Source organism: Equus quagga, chromosome 1 (assembly GCF_021613505.1).
Source record: "Equus quagga isolate Etosha38 chromosome 1, UCLA_HA_Equagga_1.0, whole genome shotgun sequence".
Taxonomy (NCBI): Eukaryota; Metazoa; Chordata; class Mammalia; order Perissodactyla; family Equidae; genus Equus; species Equus quagga.
In genome coordinates this window covers 17,773,383-17,790,682 of record NC_060267.1, presented here as the reverse complement: position 1 = coordinate 17,790,682, position 17,300 = coordinate 17,773,383, and the positions used below count along the sequence as shown (strand labels likewise).

The window sequence follows — 17,300 nt, the reverse complement described above, 5'->3', positions numbered from 1 at the left end:
ACTCATCATTTCAAGTATACATACTACATTGTTCATTTATGTCATGATTTAATTATCCATTTCTCTCTGTGGACAAACATTAAGTTATTTCTCTGTTAACAAATAATGTTACTGGGCCAGCCCCGTGGCCGAGTGGTTAAGTTTGCACGCTCTGCTGCAGGCGGCCCAGTGTTTCGTTGGTTCGAATCCTGGGCGCAGACATGGCACTGCTCGTCGAGCCACACTGAGGTAGCGTCCCACATGCCACAACTAGAAGGACCCACAACTAAAAACATACAACTATGTACCAGGGGGCTTTGGGGAGAAAAAGGAAAAAATAAATAAATAAATAAATAAATAAAACTTTAAAAAAAACAAATAATGTTGCAAGACACATCATTTTTTTATGCTTTCTTTAGAAGTTGTTTTTATTGTGGTAAAATATACATCCATACCATTTACCATTTTTAAGTGTACAGCTCTGTGGCATTTAGTACATTCACATTGCTGTGCAACCATCACCAATATTTATTTGCAGAACTTTTCCATCATCCCAAACAGAAATTCTTTTTCTGTTCATGCCGCTGTCTGAAAGTAGAGTGTTCCCGTGAAAACTTTTGTAAGCTGAAATGGCATAAAGTGAAGAAGCAGTTACCATTAATTTATATGGGAAATTTTTTTTTTTTTGAGTTCGTAATGGTTTACATCATTGTGAAATTTCAGTTGTACGTTATTTCTTGTCTGTCACCACATAGGTGCTCCCCTTCGCCCCATGCCCACCCTGTACTCACCTTCCCCGTTAACCACTGAACTGTTTTCTTAGTCCATGTGTTTATTTATATTTCACGTATGAGTGAAATCATCTGGTGTTTGTCTTTCTCAGTCTGGCTTATTTCGCTTAGCATAATTCCTCCAGGTTCATCCATGTTGCAAATGGGACGGTTTTATCATTTTTTAGGCTGAATAATATTCCTTTGTGTGTGTATACCACATCTTCTTTATCCAATCATCAGTCAATGGGCACTTGGATTGTTTCCATGTCTTGGCTGTTGTGAATAGTGCTGCAACAAAACATAGGCTACATGTGTTACTTTGGATTGTTGATTTCAAGTTGTTTGGGTAGATACCCAGTAGTGGGATAGCTGGGTCATATGGTAGTTCTATTTTTAGTTGTTTGAGGAATCTCCATACTCTTTTCCGTAGTGAGGGCACCAGTTTGCATTCCCACCAGCAGTGTATAAGAGTTCCCTTTTCTGTACATCTTCTCCAACATTTATTTTTAGTCTTAGTGATTATAGCCATTTTGACAGGCATAAGGTGGTATCTTAGTGTAGTTTTGATTTGCATTTCCCTAATGATTAGTGTGTTGAGCATCTTTTCATGTGTTTATTGGCCATCTATCTATCTTCTTTGGAAAAATGTTCATATCCTCTGCCCATTTTTTGATCAGGTGGTTTTTTTTTGGTTGTTGTTCAATTGTGTGAGTTCCTTATATATTATGGAGATTAACCCCTTGTCAAATATGTGATTTGCAAATATTTTCTCCCAGTTGGTGGGTTGTCTCTTTGTTTTGATTCTAGTTTCTTTTGCCTTGCAGAAGCTCTTTAGTCTGATACAAACTCCCATTTGTTTATTTTTTCTGTTGTTTCCCTGGTCTGAGAAGACATGGTATTTGAAAAGATCCTTTTCAGTTCAATGTCAAAGAGTGTACTACCTGTATTATCTTCCAGGAGTTGTATGGTTTCAGGACTTATCTTCAAGTCTTTGATTCATTTTGAGTTTATTTTTGTGTGTGGTGTGAGATAATGGTCTACCTTCATTCTTTTGCATGTGGCTGTCCACTTTTCCCAACACTGTTTGTTGAAGAGACTATCTTTTCTCCATTGTATGTTCTTGGCATGTTTGTTGAAGATTAGCTGTCCATACGTGGTTCATTCTTTTTTATTGCTGAATGGTATTCCACTGTAGGAGTATACTTCAATTTGATTATCTAGTCACTTGTTCTTAGACATTTTGATTCTTTCCATATATCTTCTTTGGTGAAGTACCTTTTAAATCTTTTCTGTATTTAAAAAAATTTGATTGTTGATCTTATTATTAAATTGTAAGAGTTATTTATATGTTCTGGATACAAGTTCTTTGTTGGATATGTATGTTGCAAATTTATTTCCCCTAATCTGTGACTTGCCTTTTCATTTTCTTAACGATATATATTGAAGAGCAGAAATTTTTCATTTTTGTGGGGCGAAGGGTAGTGGAAAGGAAGAGTAGCCTTGAGCTAACATCCACTGCCAATCCTCCTCTTTTTGCTGAGGAAGATTGGCCATGAGCTAACATCCTTGCCCATCTTCCTCTATTTTATATGTGGGACGCCTGCCACAGCAAGGCTTGATAAAGCGGTGCGGAGGTCCGTGGCCCGGGATCTGAACTTGTGATCCCAGGCTGCCGAAGTGGAGCACATGAACATAACCACTACCCACTGGGCCCGCCCCAAGAGCAGAAGTTTTTAATTTTGATGAAGTCTATTTTATCTCACTTTTGTCTTAGGGTTCATTATTTTTGTCTTATCTAAACTAACATTTCCTAAAGTCATGAATATTTTTTGTAATTATTTCTTCAATAAGTATTATGATTGGCCTAGAGATATGCTTCTGAAGGAGTCCAATGGAGCTTTTATTGTATGAGCTCAGGTAAAATGCTTCACATTTTATCATCTTGTTTCTCTTTAAATAGGCAGGAAAACATTTTTCGTTGTTCTTCCTATAGATCTGTTCTATCTGGTATTAGTTCCCCTTCAGCCTAAAGAACTTCCTTTGATGTTTCTTCTAGTGCATCCTAGTGATGAATTTTTTTAGTGTTTCCTTATCTATAACTGTCTTGTATTTCACACACATTTTTGATGAGTATTGTCCATGGATGCAGAATTCTGGATTGATAGTTTTAATTTTTTTTCCATCCTTTTAATATAACATTCCATTGCTCTGGCCTCTGAGGCGTTGTTGTTCTTCTCTGTATGTAATGTGTTGTTTTTCTTAGCCTGCTGTCAAGATATTTTTTGTTTTATCTTTGGTTTTCAGTAAGTTGACTATGATGTGTCTTGGTGTGGTTTTCCATTTGTCCTGCTGAACTTGAATTTGCAGATAGATGTTTTCCACCAAATTGGCATTTTCAACTACAGTTTTTCCAAAACTTTTTCTGCGCCATTTTCTCTCTTTTCCTTTTGAGACTCCAGTTACATGTATGTTGGACTGCTTGATGTCACTGAGATTCTGTTCATTTTTCTTCGATCTCTTTTTCTTCTTGGGATTGGGTAATTTCGGTGGATTTGGATTCATCTTCAAGCTGTGTTCTGGAATTTCCGTTTTTACAAATAGTTTACCTCTCTCTGCTGAGATTTCCCCTTTTGTTCAGTTGTTTAAGAACATAATTTCCTTTTTATCCATGACATATTTATGATAGCTGGATTAAATCTTTGTCTACTGCTTCCAGTGCCTGGATCGTCTTGAAATCTGTTTTTTTTCCTCTTCTCCCCAAAGCCTCCCAGTACATAATTGTATATTCTAGTTGTAGGTCCTTCTAGTTCTGCTGTGTGGGACACTGCTTCAGCATGGCTTGATGAGCAGTGCCAGGTTTGTGCCCGGGATCCAAACTGGTGAAACCCTGGGCCACCAAAGCGGAGTGTGCTAACTTAACCATTCAGCCATGGGGCTAGCCCCTGGAATCAGTTTATTTGGGCTACCATTTTTTCTTTTTTTTTTTTTTTTGAGGAAGATTAGCCCTGAGCTAGCATCTGCCACCAATCCTCCTCTTTTTGCTGAGGAAGACTGGCCCTGAGCTAACATCTGTACCCATCTTACTCTACTTTATATGTGGGATGCCTACCTCAGCATGGTTTGCCAAGCGGTGCCATGTCCGCACCTGGGATCCAAACTGTCGAATCCTGGGCCTCTGAAGCAGAACGTGCAAACTTAACTGCTGTGCCACTGGGCCAGCCCCTTGGGCTGCCGTTTTCTTGATTGATGGACCACATTTAAAAAATAGGGCCGACCCAGTGGTGCAGCAGTTAAGTTTGCATGTTCCACTTCTCAGCGACCTGGGGTTCACCAGTTCGGATCCTGGGTGCGGACATGGCACCACTTGGCCACGCCATGCTGTGGTAGGCGTCCCACATATAAAGTAGAGGAAGATGGGTTATGGATGTTAGCTCAGGGCCAGGCTTCCTCAGCAAAAAGAGGAAGACTGACAGTAGTTAGCTCAGGGCTAATCTTCCTCAAAAAATAAATAAATAAATAAATAAATAAATAAATGAAAATAGTTATTTACTTGGTTTGAGTTTCTTATGGAATATTTAAGATTAAAAGTAAGCTATAGTCTGTAACATTACTTTAGTATAAGCAATAGCTGTAATTATTTTTTTAGGCCAGGTTAAAGTCAATTTGATATTTTAAGGAGTTTTCAAGATTGGCCATTATTGATTTTTTAATTATTCGATTGGTTAAAATTTGAGGGGAGGACATTCCTGGCCTATATCTGTAAGGATCATAAAACACACCTTTCACTCATTTATTAAAGTTGTAATTTTATGCTTTAACATGTGTTCATTTGATATTCTCAACAACTTGATGAGGCTATGATTCCTAATCTAACCTCTCATATCTTTATATTATAGCTCTATTATACAGGTCATACAGGTCAGCAAACTTTTTCTTTTAAGGACCAGATAATGAATGTTACAGACTCTGCTGGTCATGTAATTTGTTGCAGCTCCTTAACTCTGCCATTATAGTGCAAAAGCAACCATAGTCAGTACATAAACAAGTGGTCTGATTTATTTTACTAAGTTTTAGAGCATTTCTTTCTTGCCTTTTTCTTTTTAACTTAGTACAGGAAATTTCAAACATATATTAAAATGGAGAAAATAGTATAATGAATCACTGTGTACCTGTTACTCAGTTTTAACAATTAATAGAGCATGGCCAGTCTTGTTTCATCTATATTCCCACCCATTTTTCTATGCCTCCAATTATTTTGAAACAAATCTGAAACTTAATTTTATCTGTAAATAAATTAGTAACAGTAGCTCTAAAAGATAAGGATTTTTTTTTTTTTTTTTTTAAGATTGGCCCCTGAGCTAACATCTGTTGCCAATCTTCTTTTTGTTTCTTCTTCTTTTCCCCAAAGTCCCCCGAGTACGTAGTTGTATATTGTAGCTGTAGGTCCTTCTGGTTGTGCCGTGTGGGACACCGCCTCAGCATGGTCTGATGAGTGGTGCCATGTCTGCACCCAGGATCCAAACCGGTGAAACCCTGGGCCGCCAAAGCAGAGCGTGTGAACTTAACCACTCAGCCACGGGGCTGGCACTCCTCCCCCCACTTTCGTTTTTTTTTTTTTAAAGATACGGATTTTTAAAAAATGAACAATAATTTCTTGAACAGCAGTTGCTGTTCGCATTTTCCTGGTTTCCAGTTTTTTTCTTTTTTTAAATCTGTAGTTTTATCCTTTACCTCTATTTTTTGAAATATGTTGAAATAACTATGTTATTTGTCTTACAGAGTTTCTCAGGGTATACATTTCGCTTAAGCTGTATTCTCTTTTTGTGTGTTAAGATACATATACATAAAATTTACCATCTTAACCATTTTTCAGTGTACAGTGCAGCCATATTAAATGCAGTCACGTTGTTATGCAGCCATCACCACCGTCCATCCCCATGACTCTTTTCATCTTGTAAAACTAAAACTGTAACCTATTAAAAATAACTCCCCAAAAGAAAAAAAAAACCTCCCTGTTCTCCCCTCTCCCCAGCCCCTCACAACCACCATTATGCTTTCTGTCTTCATGATTTTTGACTACTTTAATTATCTCATATAAATGGAATCATACAGTATTTGTCTCTTTGTGACTGGCATATTTCAGTTAACATAGTGTCTTCAAAGTTCACCCATATAACATACTGCAGTTTCCTTCCTTTATAAGGCTGAATAATATTCCACTGTATGTGTACACCACAATTTGCTTATCCGTTCCCCTGACAAGGGACACTTGGTTGCTTCCACATTTTAGCTATTGTGAATAGTGCTGCTATGGACATGGGTGTACAGATATCTCTTTAAGACCTTGCTTTCACTTCTTTTGGATATATAACCAGGAGTGGAATTGCTGGGTCATTAATTCTATTTGTAATTTTTTGAGGAACCTTTATGCAGTTTTCCACAGTGGCTGTTCCATTTTACATTTCCACCAACAGCACACAAGGTTCTAATTTCTCCACATCCTCAGTAACACTCACTGTTTCTTTTTTTCTTTTTATGGTAGCCATCATAATGGATGTGAAGTGGTATCTCATTGTAGTTTTAATTTGTATTTCCCTAATGATGAGTCATGTTGAGCATCTTTTCGTGTGCGTATTGGCCATTCGTGTATCTTCTTGGGAGAAGTGTCTATTCAAGTCTTTTGCACATTTTTTAATTGGCTAGTTATATTCTTGAGTATAGTTTAACATGATCCCCTGTATTTCATGCAAGTTGGTAGCTAGATCTAGAGGCTTGATTAGAATCAGATTTCATTTTGGAGCAGCCAGAACAAAATCATGTATGTCGCTGTGTCTCTTTTTATGCTAGCTGCTACTGATCATTGATTCCATCTATTAATTCATTAAGGATTGCAAAATGTTGCAATTTCTTTTTTCTTTTTTTTTAGATTGGCACCTGAGCTAACAACTGTTGCTAATCTTTTTTTTTTTTTTTCAATTTTTTCTCCCCAAATCCCCCAAGTACATAGTTGTATATTTTAGTTGTGGGTCCTTCTAGTTGTGGCATGTGGGATGCCACCTCAACATGGCCTTAATGAGCAGTGCCATGCCTGCATCCAGGATTCGAACCGGTGAAACCCTGGGCCGCCAAAGCAGAGCACGTGTACTTAACCACTCAGCCACAAGGCTGGCCCCATAATGTTGCTATTTCTTTGCTATCTTTTTTCCGTTTATTAGTTGAAACACTTGTATAAAGAGAAGTTTGCCCTAATCTTTATTACCATGAGGTACAGCTCATATATGAAATGCATGATAAATGCTTGGTTCTAGCTTTTATTACCAGTTTTTGGAAATAATATGTTGGTTCCCTAGCAACCTTCAGAAATGACCATTCAGATGTTTTTTGAGTATTGAAACATATTTGGTGTGTTTATTGTCCTTATTGGTGAGGTATGGCCTCTTTGAGTTGACTCAAGAGTCCTTTTGTCATAGCCCTACTAATTTTCAGTGGTTTCTTCGCTCTCTAGTATGACAAGATGTTCCAGGCTCTTGTACAAAGAGACCTGAGGTCAGCCAAGTCTCCAGAGTCTCCATGTTACTTTTATGGGGAAATGATGTTTTGCATTTTGCAGTCCACTGGCTAGGCACAAGGAGTGCTTGTGGCTACTGGTTTGGTCATCGTTTCTAAGCCTTTCAGTGGACAGAGCTATGAAATACATGGTTTGTCTTTTTTTAAGAAAAAAGTATGAGTTTATACTGGATGCTTCCAATTTAAATTCAAGCTAAATGGATTTTAATCCTTTGGTCTCACATCTATGTCTCTTTCCTCCCTTGTGAAAATCTTGAATCTCAGTGACCCAATATAATTACTGAATTGCTTTGTCCCACAGTCACACACAAAAGTATCAGAATGACAATCTCAGTAGCAATATAGTTCTGAAAAAAAATTAAGAAATTTTTTTTGCCATACTTTGCCTTGTGGTTTATTCCTAAGGAACATTCATAACAGTTTATTTTTTTATGATTCAAAGTCACTTAGGATTTCTCTGTGTTATATTACTAATTGGATGCACATTTAGGTTCGTTTTGCTTTTAACTTTTACAAACTGATTTTTTTAATTTTATTTTCAGTATGTGCTTGATTTAAAAGTACAATATCTAAAACACAGTATATTAAATACATGTTTACATGTACATATATATGTATGCAAGTATATCTTCATATCCCCATCTAACTTAGTTGAGCAATAGTACTATACATACTCTTCTCTTCCTTGCCTTGTCATTTTTTTCCTTTTTTATTAAACAGTAGTATATTCTGGAAATCACTGCACAATAGTATTTAGAGGAATTCCTTAGTTCTTTTTACATCTACGTGATACTCAGTTATGTGGCTGTACCATGATGTAGTCAGCCATGGATGGACTATTTTTTGGACTATTGGGGTGTTTCGTGTGTGTGTTGAGCTCCCCACCCCACTCCCCCACCCCCCATTACAATAGTGTCAGTGAATAGCCATGTGTATCCTTTCTTTTAAACCTGTTTTTTGGTTAGTGTATATTTGGGAAAGATTCCTAGAAGTGGGATTGACAAGAGTATGGTAAATGCATATGTGATTTTGGAAGACATGGCTAAATTTCCCTTTGTAAGTGTTGTGCTATTTGCATGCCCATCATCAATGTATCGGAGTGCCCACTTTGCCACAGCCTTATCTATAGAGCGTGTTGTCAAAACTTTGGACTTTTGCCAGTCTTATAAGTGAGAAATATTAATTCAATTTTAATTAAATTTTCTAAAGAGCAAGCTTTAGCATCTTTTCATATGTTTAAAAGCTATTTACCTTTTTTTTTTCCTGTGAACTCTGTTCATTTCTCTCCAAATTTCTATATAGGATTGTTGGGTTTTTTCATCTCTTTTTTAGAATTTATATATTAGTAATGATAGCTCCCTTGTCTATGATAAATTGCAGTTAGTTTTATTATTTTGACTTGTGTGGCTTTACCTTGCTCATTGTGTATTTGCCATGCAGAAGTCTTTTTAATTAATTGAAGCTATTTCAATCATTTCTTTTTCTTTTGCTCTACTGATTTTCTACGATAGGCAGAAATAATGTAGTCATGTAAAATATGTTTAAAATGTAAATTAAATATATTTGTGAAAATATGCACTTAGTCCTTTGTTATTATAACGTGTTCCTCTTCCTTCTAGGCAAGGATAAAAGCCATCAATACGTTTTTTGCTAAGAATGGTTATCGATTAATGGATTCCAGTATGTATAGTCAGCCCATTCAAACTCAAGCACAGTATGCCTCACCAGTCTTTATGCAGCCTGTATATAATCCTCACCAACAGTACTCGGTTTATAGTATTATGCCTCAGTCTTGGTCTCCAAATCCTGCACCTTACTTTGAAACACCACTGGTAAGTGAGAGCCTAACAGAATAATAAACTTTTTCCCTCGAACTGAAATTTGAAGACATCCGCTAGAGTAGGAGATGATTTTTTGTTCTGTTGTGTGTTGATACTGGTTACTTTCTGGCTTTTAGGTGGTGAGAAGGATATCTAACCCCTCATACCAAATATATGCATATGACTAAAGGTTGAGCTATTGGTTCCTATGATTTTATTCTTTAGATTTTGCTGAGTGAATTAAAATAAGAGCCTAGATAAATTCTAAATGATTTGAAATGTTTTTAGTTTGTGAAACTTTTTCAAAGAGAAATCTTCTTTATTAAGTAATGAACTAGTGGTTCTTCTGTAAATCAAGTGATACTTGAAGTAAGTATTGCAAAAGTGAATAAGTAAAATGTTTAAAATTATTTTTGGCTCGTAAAATAAATTGATGGTAGGTTAGTTCATCAGAGGTTTCTTATGACTTTTCATACCAGATTTTGCCTTTATCATTAATCATTTTTAAACATTAAAATTTTCTTTTAGGCTCCCTTTCCCAATGGTAGTTTTGTAAATGGCTTTAATTCACCAGGATCTTATAAAACAAATACTGCTGCTGTGAATATGGGTCGACCATTCCAAAAAAATCGGTAAGATAAAAATTGTAGCTGAAATTTATTGTAAACAATTCCTAATAGTTCTTAAAGAGTTACTGTGTTAATAGTAATGCTTATTTGCAGACTCAGTAAAAAGACTAGTTTTTTGTTTGTTTTGCAAGAAGTGTGTGAATGATTTAATCTGGAATTTGTAAACCCACTTTGACCTCAGAGTTGATAGAGGCTATAAAAAGGACGTGGAACTGAAATTGTACACGATATATACTGATTATTTTAATAATAAAGAGAGTAGAAAAAATATTTTATGATAACAATGTAAAACCTAGTGTCTAAATTCCATTTAGTGTGTTAAATAGGTAACAATTTGGAGAATGAGAGTTTTTTTGAGGATAGAAGTATTGTTAACTGACTTAAGCAATAAAAGCTGGGAATATGAGTTAAGATTTTTAAGAATTAACTTTTGAAATGGTTTCCATGAACTATAGTGTACACACAATAGACAATAGCTAACATTTATTGAGCATTTAATATCTAAAGCTGTTTTAAGGGCTTTACATGTTTATCACAGTTAATTTTCATAATCCTCTAGATAGATGCAGTTATTTTATCTATTTAAAGACGAGGAAATTAAGATATAAAAGGTTAAATGCCATGGCTACAGGCATGTAGCAGCTAGTAGCTGACAGAGCCAAGATTTGGCTCTCCCTACAGTGCCTACACTTAAAACACAGTGTTCTGAATAAATTATTGAGAACTCTTTAAACTTTGCTATCATAAAATATTGATATGTCACTTAAGTATTATTCTTTATGTAAACGTTAACTGATGATTCCAGTAATTTGATATATATTATGGCTTGACATGGAGTATGAGTAACAACGAAAAAAGGGCTCACATAGTAGATAAGATTTATTTAATAGTTTCACATATATTATTTCTTGTTTGCTTATTTTGTGAACCTCCTGGCTTTTGGAGGTTTTTTAAAATTATTTCTTTTTAGTGATTTTCTCTTTCAAGATCTTGTTCTCCCAGTTGATTCTTTCTGGCAAGGAGACCACATGCCATATGTTTTCCCAAGATGACTTTTAGGAACTTACTTCTTTTTTTTAAGGTTTTCCTGAAACATGCTTCAGTTGAGAAAGAAGCCTCAAAGTGTTAAAAAATATTCTTGGGGCTGGCCTCGTGGCCTAGTGGTTAAGTTTGATGTGTTCTGCTTTGGCAGCCCGGGTTTGGTTCCTGGGCACAGACCTACACCATTCATCAAGCCATGCTATGGCGGCAACACACATGCAAAATAAAGGAAGGTTGGCACAGATGTTAGCTCAGGTTGAATCTTCCTTTGTTAAAAAATATATATACTCTTCTCAGTGAATTCTGGAAGTATTCATATGTACCACCCTCTAATAGTCACAATTTTTGTACTCACTTTAACTGACACAATTGATTAAAGCATTTGAAGATCATTTTTAAATGTTAGGAAAAGTTTACTATATATACACATTTTTATTGCTTTATGAAGTTTCAAATGAGATCTCTTTATATTGTAAGAATGGAGGATTTTTTATAAACAAAAGATAATTTCTGCTCTTGTAGATGACTCTTAGTTTGATAATAGAGTAACAATTAATTGCAAAATTCAAGTATTGCTCAAACACATGAGTAAAAGTACAGTGAGCCTTAATACACACATATCCGCTAATCCCCATCCTGTTCAAAAAAGATTATTTAATTTCCATGAGCACATGGGGGCAATGATGTTTAAATCTGGAAAGAACTTTGTTATGATACAATTTTAACTCATTTTACAGATAAAGTGAAAGCTGAAGAGGAAAAATATCTTGCTAGGGTTACATGGCTAGTTATTATCAGCAGACCTGAGATTAGTACATTTCCTTTTCCTCTACCATAGCTGGAAGTTTTTCTTAAAAATAATTCAATTAGAGTAAATGACAATTTACAAACTTTCTTTATGAAGAGATACAGATTTCTCATGATTAGAAATAGTACCTTTGGGCCTGCCCCGTGGCGCAGGGGTTAAGTTCACATGTTCCACTTTGCTGGTCTGGTTTTTGCCGGTTCGGATCCTGGGTGTGGACACAGCACCGCATGGCAAACCATGCTGTGGCAGGCATCCCACGTATAAAGTAGAGGAAGATGGGCATGGATGTTAGCTCAGGGCCAGTCTTCCTCAGCAAAAAGAGGAGCATTGGCAGCAGATGTTAGCTTAGGGCTAATCTTCCTCAGAAAAAAAAAGAAAAAGAAAAGAAATAGTACTTTTGTGGGCCAGCCCCAGTGGCCTAGTGGTTAAGCTTGGCACATTCTGCTTTGGCAGCCTGAGTTCAGTTCCTGGGAGCACACCTACACCACTAGTCTGTCAGTGACAATGCTGTAGCAGTGGCTCACATACAAAAACAGGAAGATTGCAATAGATGTTAGCTCAGGGAGACTCTTCCTCAGCAAAAAAAAGAGAAAAGAAATAGTACCTTTGTAAAAATATGTATCTGTTGATTTCACATTGTTTTGAAAGTGTGAATTTTGCTTTAAACGGTTAAGTGGAATAGGTATCTTGTTATGAGGTAGACCAAAACCAACTTTTAGTGACTAACTAAATGTGCTAGTGTTAGCAGATGCATGACTTAAAAAATACATGAAATGGGTCATGGTATTTTATTATTACTTGTTTTTGTCTGCTGTGCTTTCTTGGTGAAATTGCAACAAGAAAGCCAAGAATGACAGTCAAATCATCTTTGCTTTATAAGGAGGTATACCTATGGTTTTGAAGATACAGGGCAGTTGTATAATTTTGCTTGTTATTCAAAACCACTCGTGTACAATTCTATTCTATATATTTGACCAGTACAGATTGTTGTTAACTTTTAGTTACAGAAATAATACATGAATACTTTCTTCTTATAAAAATGCAAATATTATGAATGAAACTAAAGAGCTTTTTGACTACCAACCCAAATCCCTGTTTCCTTCTTGCTTCTAAGAAGTGACCAGTGCCAGAGCTTTATTTTTAAGTTATTAGTCAAGGAGAAAGTAACTTTTAGAGAGCCCTTTTGCAGTTTATTATATTAACCTTGTAACAGCCCAATGATGATCACTAGACCTACTAAGAGAGAATAGGACTAACTTTCAGAAGTCTGGGCATTTTTCTATCTTTCATACTTTGTCTTTCTGTCACTTTACTTCTTCCTTTCTGTCTTTTATCACTTATTTCTTTCGTCATTCTTTTGTTCTTTTGCCTGGACTGAGATTGTTAAGTCCCTCTCAGTGAAAGGTTAAGATTATGAGATCTGAGGGCTGTTTAAATCTAATAACTTGTCTGTTAGGTGTATTGAAATGTAATGAGAAAATTTAGGTGAATGGTACCTTCTGAACAGATACGTAAACAAGCGTATCTTTCTCATGAGGTTGTTTTCAGATGTGATGGATAACATAAATATTTTGAAAATTATTTCATGTTAGTTGACATACTCTAATTTTCATTGCTGTTAAAAATCTACGTTGTGACTAATTATCTGGAAAAGTATCATCTTATATGAAACTCAGCCCAGTGTTATAGCCTGATTTTTATCTTTAAAAGTTTTCATAATAGTAACAATTTTTTATGTTCTGTAAAGAGTAAAGTAGGATAGCTGGAGCTGCTGTTGGAATTAATGTTTAGTTGTTGGGCTTATAGTTATTATGAGATTTTAACTACCTATTCAGAGAACCAAGAATTGGCAATGTGTTATTAATATTATAAATTTGTAACCATGAAAATAGACTAAAAAATAGAGTACATAAACTGCAAATGAGAGGCTAAATATAAATCTCTTCCTTCCTTGTTTAATCTTTTTAGAGCCAAGATCCTCAGTTTCAGTTGCTTGGGCTTACTTTAGATGTTTTCACTATTGATTAAACTGCATCCTCTGTCCTTTTCCTAAGCTTCATCTGCTTACACATTTTTGGAGAGTTGGGTGCTTATACACATCACCCAAAATTAAAAAGCTACTTTTGTTAGAAGTGGTTTTCTGTTTTGTTTTTTTGTTTTTACCAGATTCTATACTTTAATTCATGAAGTCATGCCAGGCTCTTAGTTGCATTACATTTTCCTAGTTTTTTGTCCCACATGTGGGTCATTGAAAAGCTAATTTCATTTAATGAGGGATGCTTAGTAAGATGCTGGGATTTTAGTATATTCCACTGTTTCTCACTCTTTTTTTATTGTCGCTTTCCTAAAGAACCTTTTTAGACTTTTTTTTCTAAGTTCCCCGTTGGAAATTTAATATGAGAGATTATTTTATATATCTCTCTATGTAATGGATGTAGACCTGTGCTTTATACATCAAATGACTAAGATTAAGATTCCACCACCAACCTCCTAAGAACCAAGTTTTACTCCCTTTGAGGGTGATGTTACCCCTTTGAAAAATGCATGGCATAGCCTCATTAATAAGCTTAAAGCCTGGCGGATTTAGATGTGTCAAGACTGCAGCTGGTGTTAAAGAAAGTAACTGAAATCCTAGTTAAATTCTGTATATTGTGGTAGAACTAGCTTTATCTTCAGGAACTTGGGATCTTCTCCCAAATCTCTCCAAACAACTGTTTTTGATGTAAAAATCCTTTGCCTTTTAAAAGTAATCCATCTGGGATATGAAAGGGTTTACGTTTTTGCAACATGACTCTTTTATGTTTAACTTAATTTATGGAAAATCAGAATACAGCAGAAGGCAATTTTTAACTTGGGCTATTCAGAGTATCTGCCATTAAGAGGAAAGATTTTCTGTCTGTCTTGATTTATCCTTTCATGTATGTGATCTTATATTTCTTACAGTGTGAAGCCTCATTTTAGGTCATCAAGTGGTTCAGAACAGTCAACAGAGGGCTCTGTGTCTTTGGGGGATGGACCATTAAACAGATCTGGTTCAAGGAACTTTCCAACTGAACGGCATAACCCTACAGTAACAGGGCATCAGGAGCAAAGCTACCTTCCAAAAGAGACTCCTGCTTTGCAGATGGAACAGAATGGGGACTATGGTAGGGGCAGGTAAGGAAATAAGATAATAAATATGAGGGGGAGAAAAGGTATATGAAAATTCTTTGGTCATGTGAATATTTGAAGACCCATGATCTAGTGATTTTGTTTTAACTTAATTATTGGTGTATGGTTATGCTAAATAAATGTGTTGTTCACATAATATGAATTAGTAGTTTTTCATAATTATTGAGAAATTTAGTGTCCATTTGGATATAGCTCTGAGTCAGAGGTTTATAAAGTTATTCTGAAGTTCTTTATAGTTCCTTGAGGAAAGAATAACTTAGAAAGATTTCTAAGATCCCATCTGCGTTATAGTTTTAATTTGGTGGTGGTGGTGGTGGTGGTGGTGGTCGTGGTAGTAGGTGAAGTTTTCTGCAGATTAGCTCAGGATCCCTTCAGAAGAATATGTATTTATCTTTCTAATAGTAATGGAGATTCAGAAAGTACAGATACTCAAAACAGAAATTCACCCATCTTTGATAGAATATATATATTTGAAGAAACTTATGAGTTGTCCCTCCCACTGTCCCCTTTTCTTGTCATTGTTAAAAGGAGAACTCTTTTCCGAGGTCGAAGACGACGAGAAGATGACAGGATGCCAGTAAGTATTTTTTTACCTTCAATTATCTCTGTTGAGTTTTGGGTGTTTTTTTATGATTTACTATGGCATTGACTTGTGTTCTGTCTTTCCTTTCTGGGTTTTTGTTTTATTGCATATAGTTTTTGGCAAAGATAAATAGAGCCTGTGCTTGACCCTGAAATATCCACCACCACTCACCCTTAAAGCACACATATAGTTAGGGATTTGACCTGTGTTGGTCACTTTTTAAAAAATTACTTGAATACCTAATATAGTCACATGGTTTAAAAATCAAAAATATGAAAATATTCCTTGAAAAATTTGACTATTAATGGACATTTAAGTAGTTTCGGTCTTTTGATCTTACAAACAGTACTATTCCAAACATTGCAATGATAACCTCATACAACCATCATTTGCTTTGTGTGCAATAATATCTGAAGAAGAATCCTTAGAAGTGGAATTTCTGGGTCACAGTGCAATAAGTTGTTGCCAAATAGCTTTCTTTGGGGGTTGTGCTGATTTTTCACTCCACAAACGGTAAACAAGTTCCTGTTTATCTATAACCTTTCAGAGTGTATGATTTTTTTGCTGATCTGATAGGGTATATCATTCACTTTTAAAGCTCTGTTGGATAGTATTGGAAATTGTTATACTATTTAGTAATTATTGTTTGGGGACAGTTTCCTACCTGCTGCTGATTCTTATATCCACTAATCTTATAAAATCACTTATAAATAAAAAAAAATTTATAGTTCTAGACATGTTCTTATTTGAATCTTAACTTACCTAGCCTCAAATTATTCATATTTTTGTTCTCTGTGGTTTGTTCATGGTGAATATATGCCGTTTCTTAACTGGGGGCAAAAAAGGAGTCGAGGAATAAAAATGGCATAGGAAGACATGGAGGTCTTAAGAAAATCCTGCCTGGAATTTACAGCTATATTGTAAATGTGTAATGTAATGCTTATTTTACATATATAAGTAGTATACATATAGGATACTATATATACATATAATATATCACATGCGTAAGTAGTGAAAAGGTAACTGTTTTCAAAGAATAAAACGTCTTGCAGTTTAACACAGAATAGTACTTAAGGCAAACTGCGAACCTTTTAAAACAGTGTTGTTTTTCATTTATAGCTTTCTATACCATGGGCAGCCCTGAGACTTCAGGCAACAACTTTTTTAGGACACCATTGTCATAGTCCACGTGAATCCTCAGGTGGCCCTGAACAATGCAAGAGAGGAGAGTTTAGGTTTGAGGTCTATTTAATATGTTGAAAATTTCCAGACTGAGGATTGATGGTTGGGGTGAAGAGAAAGGAGACAGGCATGCTTTCCAGTAGGAAGGGCAGGGTGGAGGTGCCATTGTACAGGAGGGAGACCTTAGCTATGAAGATAAAATTTAGGATTTGTAAGCTTACACTTAGTAAATTAAAGTCATAAAAGTTATATGAGATCATGTAGGGGACTCTGTAGAGTGAGTGATAAAAATTAGGGCAGGATGGAACCTTGGGGAACATAGTAGCTTTGGGCCAAAAAAATGACATTATTCATTATGTTGTTTGAAGTAGTCAAGTGAAATCTGAGTGGAGATAGCTGATAGGCAAATGGATGTCTGGGTTTCAGGTAAAGGTCTGGGCTGAAAATATTTAAAGTGTACAACTCAATGATTTTTGGTGAATTTTCAGAGTTGTGCAGCCAAAAAGTAAAAAAGATTGATTTAAGTGTTGTTTGCATATAGGTAGTCATTGAAGCCGTGGATAATGAATATCACACAGGAAGAGTATGGAAAGTGAGAAGAGTAGTAACTATATAACATCAAAAAGAGTGGGCAGGGAGAGAAGAGCACACATGATTGTCAGATCTGAGAATCAAGAGAGATAGATATCACAGAAGGTGAGAGAGGAACGAGCTCCCAAGGGAAAAAAGGTTTACTATGCCAAATGC

The 17,300-nt window shown here is 35.7% G+C and overlaps 1 protein-coding gene across 3 annotated transcripts in view; it reads left to right on the top strand.

Moving 5' to 3' along the window:
• Positions 1 to 17,300, top strand: part of LARP4 (La ribonucleoprotein 4) — a 65,597-nt gene that overhangs the window by 36,437 nt on the left and 11,860 nt on the right. For all 3 annotated transcript variants that reach the window (XM_046663973.1, XM_046663982.1, XM_046663992.1), the window contains 4 exons: positions 8,939 to 9,151; positions 9,668 to 9,771; positions 14,561 to 14,773; positions 15,317 to 15,365. In XM_046663973.1, the coding sequence (XP_046519929.1) occupies positions 8,939 to 9,151; positions 9,668 to 9,771; positions 14,561 to 14,773; positions 15,317 to 15,365 (579 nt within the window). The remainder of the gene's footprint in view (positions 1 to 8,938; positions 9,152 to 9,667; positions 9,772 to 14,560; positions 14,774 to 15,316; positions 15,366 to 17,300) is intronic.